Consider the following 12,150-nt stretch of genomic DNA (forward strand, 5'->3'; position numbering starts at 1 on the left):
AGGTTGGTAGAGAACTTTCTTGGTAGTTCTTTATCAGTCTGTCTTATTGAACATGATAAGCTCATATTGTTTTAGGATTACTTGCTGCCCCAAATCTTATGATAGTGTATATAAAATAAACAATAAAAAGACATAAAATACATGTATGATTTAGAAGAAAACAATCCTTTGCTGTGAGTAGGGTTTTTATTTTGGACTGTATCAGTCTTTTTTTCAAATATTTGTGTTAGGACTTGCAGAATGACTGCAGGAGTGTTCAACCGACACTAATAAATGATCCCGGCAATGCTAATAGGTCTGGCTTTAATATGCTATCACAGGCATCAAATGCTGGATGTTATATACAGAAATGCTAGACACTGCCTTTGCACTTTAGTAGGCCTGAGAACCGTCCTCGCGACTCAATCCGAACAAAGACAGGGACGGGGCATTTTCCAGAGCTGATTTGCTCATGTCCATGTGGTCGACCCACCTTGAAAAACGGATAGCGCACTGGCGCTTGAGGGCTCAGCGGTGGACACACTGACCCCCGAGGTATGGGCTCAGGTCACAACACTGCCCGGGAAGATGCTGCGTCTTGGAGGAACCAGGAAGCGAACATTTCATTATCACATGCATGCTAAGCACCACGTGCCCCCGCCCCCCCAACTTCTTCTGGAGGTTTTACTGTGTATTGAGGTGCAATAATGCAGAAGCTTTGGTAGTACTTGAAGAAGGTATACAAATGATTTCACACTTGTTAATATAAATATAATAAAAATACACCCTCAGTAACTGCATGGTGGCTACGACTAGCACCATAAGCATATATAATATAGTGGCACCACAAGCGGGCGTGCGTACATTGAAAATTGATATTGCATTAGCATACTGTACGACAACCTCGAACATGTGCAATGTAGGTCGTGCAAAAAGCCAGGTTCTGAAATCCATTGATCACTATTTCAAAGGATGGAGAAAAAAGGTTAAATGCCTCTTTTTATGTCTAAACGCGTGTCTTCTGAAGAAATATCAGAAGCGTTATTTTTTTTAATCGTCTTGGTTGTCCGTCCGGTGCAGGTGCAATGGCATTTATGCGTTATTTTATTTATGTATTTAGTTAAGTACTCCATTTGCATTGCTGCTGTGCCTGAAGGACCATGAAATTTGAGGGACTACGATAGCGCTGTCACATGGGAAGTTACCGTACAAAGCCATTTACGCCACAAAAGGCAGTAGCTCTTTAAAACAGGCCTGCACGCCTAAAAAAGTGTCGGCAAAAGTGAAAGCGTTTCCCTTGCTTGAGCGAGCCAGGGGCACCATGTGTTTGTAAGTTAATTACAAACATATGGTGTCAAGCTCCCTCCCGCAAGGGAATCGCCAAACGTGCACGCGTTTCCATTTTTTAAGGCAATGGAACACGGGCACGTCTTTAAGACAAAAAACGAAGCGATTGCTAAAGGTCTTTTGCCTATGCAGCGCATGCGCGCTGCGTAGGCGAGACCTAAAAAGGTAAACCCAAAACTACAAATTCCACAATGCAGTGTTCCTGGCAAAAAAACTTAACTGGACAAATGTAAAAACTGTTTAATTTGTTTTCCACTTAGCATATTTTCCTTACAAGGAAACTACATAATAAGATTAGCAAGAGAGAGTTCTGAGACGCCTGCAACTGGAAAAACCACTCTTTACCTTGATATATGGATTTTCTAGTTTACCTTCCGGCCTCTGCTGCATTATGTTTTCAAAAATAGAAACCTCCAAAAGCAACTGAGTGACGTAGGAAGGAAAATATGTCCTTGTGCAGCTATTTGTGCGGGAGGCTGCAGTATCTGGTAGTGTTGTTTTTGTACACCTGTCAGTGTGAGGAATGTAGCAGCTCCGAGAACTCCCTTGGTTATGCTGATACCTCACAAGGAAAGAAACGTGCTGCATTTTGTTTTTGCTCTACATAGAATAAAAGTTGTGCATTACTTTTATTGGAAGAATAGTTAAACACGTGTTTGAAATTAATAGCACCTCAACCACAACTGTAAACCGACATCTGAAGATATTTTAATATAGCCTTATAGCCCGCCGTAGCGGCCTATACCGGCTATTAAAGGCCCGCTCCAGCGTTAAAGGCCCGAACCGAAGGCGAGGGACTTTAACTGCTGGTATAGCCCAGCTACGAAGGGCTATAAGGCTATTAGAACATTCTGCCACTAGAGGGCAGAATGTTCCAACAAATAAAACAAAGGCCTCTCTGAGTTCGAGGGGTTTAAATTCCCTCGGGCTCTGAGAGGCCTTTGAAAACAACATTGGAATGTTGCTTTGCAGGCCTTTACCAACTGGTAAAAGCATGGAGCACTCCGTTGTCTTCAATGGAGCTCCCAACATTCCAATGTTCTAATAATGTTTGTGTGCAGGCAACTAAGAGCGCAATACATGCAACAGTAATGTAAAGCTCCCAATGGGCCATAATCTTAGTGCTTTTAAAACTTACAAGGCTGGGACTAAATCAGGTTGTTATCAATTATTTAAGCACATGTAAATTAGAAAGCAAAAAAAAAAAACTTTGAAAAAAGCAATCGATATTGGGAGAGATTTCACAACTTGCAGAAAACACACGGGTAAAAGATTGCAATGTGGATTGAGGACAAACGCCCACAGGCGAGACAGCAAACTAGAGTGCTAGAGAGTGTTTACAACAAAGAAAACAAAGCAGTGTTGGGGGCGGGCATGCACTGTTTGGGAGGGGTAAGGTGGTGTGGGGAAGGGCGTGGCAAGGGGAGATTAAGAGCAGCAGTGAAGTGGACAGCTTTCAGTGCATAAGAGGATTGCGAACATAAAAGCAATACACAGGGTACATACTGACTGCTGGTATTAGCACAGAGCCCTACACGATAAACTGCTAAATTTGAGTAGTAAACCCATATTCTTCCTGCACCTCCCTACTGTCACTTACCTCGCCTGTTTTCTGGGCTAGCCTAGATCTTCACAAATTCAATCTCTGTCTGTGAGTATTCAAAACTGAAACTTATTTTTGAGAGTTAAGAATAGCTGTAGTGCTGAAGAAAAAAGCACAGCCGTGTGTGGAAGGGCTGATGTGGTGTGGGGAACAGCACTGGGAGATTAGGAGCGGGACAGCGGGCCCCAAAGCTAAAAAGCACCACCATAATTCTGGAAAAAGCAGCGACCTTGGAGGGGTGTTGGGGACGAGCATGCACTAGCGTGTGGGAGGGATGAGGTGGTGTGGGGAACGGCACTTGAAGGTTAAGTGAGAGGCCAAGCTGAAAAATGAAGATCCGCTAAGGTTTCATGGCAGGAACATTAGCAGAGGCAGGGCAGCAGAAAAAGGAGTTCTCCTTGAAGTTTGGGAAAATAACGTGAAGCGTATAAGCACATGTAAGAGGGCCAGTCCTCATGGGTGGAAACAAAAGGAGGGACTAGTAAACCTATCCACCAATCAGAAGCGGGCATTTACAAAGGACAGTAAGAGAAGACAGTTGAAAACATGGGCTGTGCTTAAAGCCCGTATTCTAAGACATGCCTCGCAGAGCAGTGCATGCACTGCCCAGGCTCGACCTAATAAGTCGCACAATCTAAGCGCAGGTATTGAGTAAGAACATAACTCCAGAAATCAATCCGTACTTGATCCGTGCTCTGGGGAAGAAAACAACCCCACTGAGGCAAAAGTGAAAGAAACACCCCTGCACCACTGAAATGGAAGAAAATAAGCGTGACAGTGAAGTCAGCCAAAGGTAGGTAATGTGCATGCTAAAAGTCCTTGTTTTAGAGGTGTTTTTTTAAATGAACAAAAGAATGTCGCAATCAACAGCGACTGGTTCAGGCAGACCTAAAAATGCACTGAATTCATTCGGTGCATAAATGCCCCTAGTGATACATTGGCTGCTTGCAGATTTTTGCACTGTTCCTCATCACGTGGAAAACGTTGTCCAATTACAAACCGTAACCTAAACCTGCCATTCTGGAGGTTGCCCAGTGAATATTATAAATAAATGAAAAGCACAGTGTTATTAACATAATTTGTGTGTGTATGCATGCTTGTAGACTACTGTGAAAGAGTGGGTATTTTTTAGCAAAAGGATCAGCCAGAAGGCGATTCAGATGTGAAAGGGCCTCAGGAAAAATATCTGTATTTTCAGGTGGTCTGGTCAGACTGATCTCTTCACTTTCTCTGAGCATCAGTGAGTCAGCGATACACAACTAAATAGCAATGAATTAATAGGAATATTTAACTGAAATGTACATGTATAGCCTTTCAAGGATTGTTGTCCTTGTGTTAAGTGATACATTTTTCATCTACTGTGTTTGAGCCCCTGATGGAGTTGGGACCCTTCAAGGGTAGAGCATTTGTACTACAGCAACAATTTTCATTACCAAAACCTTAGCCAATAAATCTGTAAATTTACAGAAAGTGCGTGGATCCGTTGGCTTTACAGCTGAAGTTTATGAAAAATGTATTGGCTCCACGTTTACTTGAGGTATATTTGGAAACACTGAAGATGTGAAAGTTACACCCAGCTACCCATCGTTCTGCTGAAATCTAAAAAAGATGATAGGCTTCCTAAGGCCTGATGCACATTTTCTATTTTAAATCTCAACTTAAAATTCTGCCCCCAGTTATTGCTAAAAGATGTAAGTCCTTAATGGACAAATTGATCCTCCCAACCCAGGCTGAATTTGATAGGAGCAGAGCTAAATCGCATAATTTGCACACCGTATTCACGCTTCTACATCAGAAGTAGGAATCTTGGTGTAGTTTAACGCCAAGCAGCCTTTGACTCAAAGGAGTGGTCTTTCTTGATGGCTGTGTTACTCAAGAGGTTCCTTTTGATAGATCCTATTAAACTATTATACTAAACGTGTTGGCGGGGTGCCTAATAAGTGTTTGTCTGAAACATTTATTATAGGTAGGGATGATTGACAGAAATACTCGCTTTCAACCCTGCTTGTTGCTATTGAATTTGGCTTGTTGGCTGAAAAATTGTTGTGCCCTCATTTATGTGACGATCTTCCTTTTGCGAATTACCCTGCGAACTGGTATCTGAAAAAGTATTAGAATTGGCAACTGCGTTGGCATAAAAGTTAACTGGGGAAAACAGTAGGTACACCCACTCACTCAGGCCTCAAGCACAGGTAGATTTGGAATACCCTTCCGCTGGGGCACTTAGTGGGATATCTGGGTATTTCTATACAAGCAGATGTCGTGATATGGATAATTGTGGACAGTGCGTGTTGGATGGTCTAGCCAGGTGGGTGCTCCTTTCATGGCCTGTGCTGTATTGTATCTGTGTTGATCTGGACTTATATACAATATCTGTTGCAATGAGTTATATTAACCTTACCCAAGGATAAAAGGGATTTTCGGGTCTGCGCTGCCCTTTTATTAGTTACTTTCACCTTTCTACTTGCCGCACACCTTCTGTAGAAATGGATCACATTGAAATGAGAACACTGCAAAGTGTGTTGAATTAACCTAAACCGACCGGTGTTGTACAAACAGCTCAATGCACTGGTTGGTTATGGCCGGAGATGGGAAAATTGGCAGCACATATGTCATATTCACCTGCTTTTGGCCACCCAAATAATCCCTTGCCTGCCTTCAAATCCCCCCGACAATGGACAAATGAGTAAAGAATTATTAGCAGAGGTATGGACCAAATTGGGTATTTTTACAGCAAGGGGGTTGTTTTCCTGACTTTAGATCAATCTATGCACTATAGACACATGCTCAAATGTATTGTGGTACACCTTTGCAAATTATCCGGTACACCTACATAGGTTTACTCTAATGGTAAGCCCTTCTTGTGCACATCTACGCAGAGGTACTCAGGCATTCAAGTTTATTGGATAATGACAGTTGATGTTACATCACAGGCTAACATGTACTCGGGCATTCAAGTTTATTGAATAATGACAGTTGATGTTTCATCACAGGCTAACATTGATCCTTATGTTAAAAAACAAGGAGGGGTGAGCAGCTTAATTGGGGCAACCCTCAACCTTCCCTAACAAAGTAAACAGTACACAAAAGAGTGAAAGCCTTGCAACTGATGAACTAATGTTTTGAAGGTCAAATTAACTGGTCTCCATATATATCAAAGTGGAAAGAGATCTGCACCCAGGTGAATCGGTGCAAGCCTTGCATTACATGAATATATTAGTAGGATCATAACCCACTAGCGCCACCAGTGGCATGTTCATCATCAGATCCTCAGCCACTGCACCTAGTGTGAGCGGGTGGGCTCAACATGGTTTGTAAGCGGAGCTCTTACTAAAACCTAAGTGCAAGTTAAACCCTTCAGAATCCTAATTCTTGCTTATTAATAAGGTTCTTTAGCGGGGATAAAAACAGTGTAATTTTCTAGAAGTGCAATGACCCCTAACATCTATAGCTCAGTAAGGTCGACATGTTTCAGCCTGTTACAAGTGCCACTCATGTCAGCAGACTTTCTTCTGGACTGACTAAATCTCTAGATTTCCTACACATTGTGTTAAATACCAACTCCTAATGCTGGTATAACCAGTATTCTAAACATGACTCTGAGTGGCACTTGTAACAGGCTGAAACATGTCGACCTTACTGAGCGTACTGAGCTATAGATGTTAGGGGTCATTGCACTCCTAGAACATCGCACTGTTTTTTCCCCAGCTAAAGGACCTTATTAATAAACACGAATTAGGTTCTTGAAAGCTTTCTTAACTTGTACTTAAGTTTTAGTAAGAGTTCTGCTTACAAACCAGGTGGAGCCCACCCACTCACACTAGTTGCAGTGGGTGAGGATCCGATGATGAAGCATGACACTGGGGGTGGGATCCTACTAATATATCCATGTGATGCAAGGGATATATATATATCTCTACCTCCTGTTTTACCAGCTGCAGTAAAGTAAGAACCTGTGAATCCAGTGGTCCGTCTCCTACTTTGCCTGCCTCGCCGGTCCTGGGTGGATCAGGAAGTGGCGTCTGTGGAGTTCCAATATATATATATATATATACAGCAGATGAATATATAAACATACTTGACAATAACAACTTGAATCTGCATTTCTCGGGTTCAGTGAGTCCGTTGGCAGCGGAATATCTGGATCTAAGAATATTCATTGAAGGAGAACATCTTCACACCTCCCTATATAGGAAGGAGACTGCTGGCAATTCCACACTCTTTGCCAGCAGCAGCCACCCTCCTCAACTTATCAACAGCATTCCCTATGGGGAGCTATTGAGGCTCCGCAGAAACTGCTCCAGAGATTCCGACTTTGAGGCGGCTGCCTCTGAGTGCGTATCCCGCTTTAAGAACAGGGGGTATGGCGAAAAACTGCTGAACAAGACGCTGACTAAAGTAGGGAAGATCGAGAGGGAAACCCTTCTCACTCCCAACCCTAGGAGGGAGGAATGTGAGAAAAAGGCAATTAAGAACAAAGGAAAATTCAGGCTAATCACCCCGTATTCATCAGGGGCATCAGATCTGAGAATGATGCTCAAGAAAAACTGGCACATTCTGTTAACTGATAATGTACTTAGGGAAGACTTACCAACTTACCCACTACTAACCTTCAGCAAAGCTAGATCAGTCGGGGATATGCTGGTCACGAGCCACTTCGATAAACCTGCTCCCAGAACTAATACCCTAAGGGAGCAGAAAGGCTTTTACCCCTGCGGCCACTGTAAAGCATGGGCAGGCAGTAAACGGGTCCTGGCGTACACAATAACAGAAACAGGGAGGAAAATGACCATCAATAAATTTATCACCTGTACCACGCAGTATGCGGTCTATTGCCTACACTGTCCGTGTGACCTTCGCTACATCGGAAGTACAATTAAAGAACTTAAACTAAGAATATTAGAACATCTTAGAGCGATAGACAAAGCCGACCCAGCCTACCCAGTGGCTCGCCACTTTGCTGATGTTCACGGGCGGGATCGGAACAAGCTACAATATTTTGGAATAGATGTTGTACCTCCAAATGTGAGGGGTGGAGACCGCTTGAGGAGACTCCGGAGGTTGGAGTAGAGATATATAATTGACCTCTCTACGAAACATCCTAAAGGTCTAAATAGTGGGGAGGAGATGGCATTTCATCTGGGCAAGTAAGAGGCATGGCTCACAGATAAAATGATATAAGAAATGTAGAAGTTGAATACTGTATGAGCACTGCTGTGAAATGTAAATATGTGATGTCCTCCCTTAGTAATATGATTTGACAGAAGTATCTGATGTCTGGTAGCTCGTAATTGAAATCCTGATCACATAATACTGATTTGAATTTCATTTGATTAGGTTATGAATAACCACGATTTGCTGATTGTATAATGTGTAATTTTATCAAATCTTCACTTTATTGATTGAGGTAATTATTCCTAGATATTATGAACTTTGTTAATTGTATAGCAATCATGCAATCGTGACTTGGCAATAACTTGACAATTAACTGGGAAGACCTATCAATATTGACATGGTTTGGTTTTAGAAAGTTTGAGGGTGAAAGATTATTCTTTTCTTGAATGAATGAGTTAGGTTGATAAATTCGGAGTTGAATAATGTGTCATCATTTTTAGACAATGACGAAGATACAACCCTACATGATTCACTCATTTTTTGAGTTGATAATAGCAATGCAATGCTTTGCCTCTTTCTTCACTTGCATTACAAATATAGATGGATATGTTAACATGTAATGATGAGGGACACTAGCCGATCCACGGCTTGATTTGTGTTTATAGGAAAAACAATTGTATATTATCACATCACTGGGGTTTTTAAGGTGTGATTGCCCATCTGTGGGCTTTATTGCATTCAATTTTGTGTGTATAGCGGAGTTACATGATGGAATATGTCACTCTAAGATGGCGCTCACCTTAAACAATGTGATGATAGTCCCTTGTCCATGTCTATTACCATTTGAATGCTTTATTAACATGTCGGTAACAAATAGTGTTGAACACACACTGACGAAGGCAGCACGCCGAAACGTGTCTGTGTGAGCCCTTTCCGCGAAAATAAAAACTATCGTGATTGGCATAACTCCCTCTCGAGTGCTGTTTGTCTTCTTCATTATCTGAGGAGGAGTTGGAGCGTTTTATATATATATATATATATATCACATAACTTCCCTCCACAACAGAAGAAAAGGAGGCCAGAGGGGGTTAACAGGTTAAGCCAAGCTTTATTTAGCAGCATTCAGTGCTGGCGGCGAATGCATTTCGGCTCCTGGCCTTCCTCAGCGCCCTGCCATGCACAGTAAGTCCTCCACTCAATGTCCCAGTCCTGCAACCCTGTAATGAAGGTCCGGAAACTCCTCCCCCGGCTGATTGTTCTCACCTGTTGGTGTCCGAAGTTCAACAGTGGACTCCAACTCCCAGAATGCACCCTGGGTGTGCATCTGGGTCGGTGGTATGGGTAGTGCCTCTTGGTGAGTAAATGGCTTTGTCCGGATTGTGCAGGAGGGTGGTGGGGGTCCCCACGGAGCGCTACCAAAGTCTGCAAAGCCTTCCTGTGTCCCCTCGGACCGCAGCTGCCTCGGCGTCCAGGAAGGAAATATCGGCAGGGACAGCCATTGCGCATAGCGTCCTAGCGGAGGCAAGTGCCTCCTACCGCCTGATACCTCCTGGTCAGTGAGGCGGACACCGGACGTCTTGGTCCCCCGAGTGTGTAAAATCGCTGAATGAACAACGACGTGTGCCAAATGAAGTCCGGGTCTCTTGGTGCTGCAGGGCCATCCTGGCAGCCCCCTTGGCTGGAGCAGAATACATCACATAACTTCCCTCCACAACAGAAGAAAAGGAGGCCAGAGGGGGTTAACAGGTTAAGCCAAGCTTTATTTAGCAGCATTCAGTGCTGGCGGCGAATGCATTTCGGCTCCTGGCCTTCCTCAGCGCCCTGCCATGCACAGGAAGTCCTCCACTCAATGTATATATATCATTCCCTGTGGTCCACAGGGCGGGCCTCCAGGCGCTCTTGAGGCGGTGCACTCGGAGCACGGCAGAACCAAGCCGCGATCAAATTATTCTGGTTTCCCCATGAGGGGAGAAGGTGTCTCCATGCACTCCCGGATATTATTTATCAATTATAGCCGTACATCCAAGTTAGTAGTTCGGTCTTCAGTTTATTGTTTATTTCAGCAAGCCAGCAACACCTGACGCGTTTCGGTCTCTACGGAGACCTTGCTCACAGTGAGCAATATCTTTCACCCTCAAAACCTCAATTATAGCCGTACATCCAAGTTAGTAGTTCGGTCTTCAGTTTATTGTTTATTTCAGCAAGCCAGCAACACCTGCCGCGTTTCGGTCTCTACGGAGACCTTGCTCACAGTGAGCAAGGTCTCCGTAGAGACCGAAACGCGTCAGGTGTTGCTGGCTTGCTGAAATAAACAATAAACTGAAGACCGAACTACTAACTTGGATGTACGGCTATAATTGATAAATAATATCCGGGAGTGCATGGAGACACCTTCTCCCCTCATGGGGAAACCAGAATAATATATATATATATATATATATATATATATGTATATGTATATATATATCGGATAATTTAATATTGATTCTTAGTCATGCGTGTTACTTCTGAAGTTATGTGGCTGTCATTTCAAAATCCATCAGACGTGTGATGGCTTCAGTTTTTTGTTGGCTAAATGCCAAATGACCATGGCTTGATTGAAAGGACTGTCTCCCAAATATGCACCATGAGGCTTTCTGAGATGGGAACTCTTGAAATAAACTTAACAATGGAACCTGTATCTCTGCACCGGGGAGATATATGGTCTATATTCATGCTGTACCTTTTCTTTTCAGAGTATATTGTGTAGCTTTGAATAACTATGGAACTGTTGAGCTTCATGCACATTACTATTCCTACTTTGTTAAATTGTTATTACAGACAAATCTAAAAAATATGTAATATGTAAAATCTGGATGCTTAGACTTAAATTAGTTGTCAGAATAGATGTTTTCCCCTTATTGAGTGTTCTTTTTTTTCTTTTCTTTTATTCCAGGGGTCTTGGACAGTCAGTAACAGACTATGTGAAAGGAGACACCTTGGTCAAAGTGGCCAATACAGGCCTTTTTGCTCTGTCGGCCTTGACGTTCGCAGGTCTTTGCTACTTCAACTATCATGATGTGGGCATCACCAAGGCCGTGGCCATGCTCTGGAGCGTCTGATGCAGAGTGGAACTGATTGGGAAAGGGTTCTGCTTTAACTCTGTCTTGTGAGAGTGATAGATGCACAGTGGAAAAAATGGGACTTGGCCACAGAAATTCACGTCTTTCGTCATTTGATTCCATACGAGAAACTGTGTGAAGGAAACTGCTCTTTGTTCTGTAGCAATCATATTGTTAATGTATACTGCTTGCCACAGAGAAGATTTGCAACATCTCCATGCTACGATAGTTCTTGCATTTTCGGTCCACGGGGGGATTTAGTAAGTAAGGAATTGTTTGCATAAACATGGGAAGAGGGACATCCAAGATCACATTTCAGAGAAGCATATAGAATATTTCAGTTGTTTGGAAAGCGTCATTTGCAGTGCTGCACTGTAAACATTGTCACCTTTCGAATTATCTACTGATGTGGATTTCTGTATTTCTTGGGGAGGGAGTGGAGATGCATGAGCATTACTTAAGGTCCAAAAAGAGGGTTACAATTCCAACCTGATTTGGTAAATACGGTTTCCCGCGCACTTGGCCACTAATATCTGGGATTTCTTTTTTGTTGCTGAAACCTTCGCCAATAAAGGGAAGACATTTCTGTCCACCTACAAAAATAAAAGCTTTATACAAGTTAAAATTTGTTTTTTGTAAAAACAGCGAAATTAATGTGGAATCAAGTGAGACATGGTTTGAGTGTTATTTTATTGCTGGTTCAGTTTGACCACAGTTAAGAATCTTAGTCTTTGTTGCTTCATTTTTTTTTCCGTACAGGGTTTGTGTACCCCACAGGGTTTGTGTGTGTGACTATCTGTATGTCATCCATATACATTATGAAAGTGAAGCCAAATGATTGATTTAGGACAAAAGAGCTACATAGGTGTTAAAGTATGGTTTAACGAAGAGCCCCGAGGCACACCCTTTTCACCTGGTTTAAAGGTAGAGAACATGGAAGACACTTTTACTGCCTGTTTCTTATCCTGTAGCCAGCAGAGAAGCCAAGTCTTTATTCTGAGAACC

At 42.8% G+C, this 12,150-nt stretch overlaps 1 protein-coding gene across 1 annotated transcript in view; it reads left to right on the forward strand.

The window, feature by feature from the left end:
• Window positions 1-11,816, forward strand: part of SDHD (succinate dehydrogenase complex subunit D) — a 64,712-nt gene extending 52,896 nt beyond the window's left edge. Inside the window, exon 4 of the mRNA XM_078681844.1 lies at window positions 10,980-11,816. Within this exon, the coding sequence (XP_078537970.1) occupies window positions 10,980-11,145 (166 nt within the window). The 3' untranslated portion in view covers window positions 11,146-11,816. The remainder of the gene's footprint in view (window positions 1-10,979) is intronic.
• The last annotated feature ends 334 nt before the right edge of the window (window positions 11,817-12,150 follow it).

This window comes from Lissotriton helveticus, chromosome 3_1 (assembly GCF_964261635.1).
Source record: "Lissotriton helveticus chromosome 3_1, aLisHel1.1, whole genome shotgun sequence".
NCBI classification, from domain to species: Eukaryota; Metazoa; Chordata; class Amphibia; order Caudata; family Salamandridae; genus Lissotriton; species Lissotriton helveticus.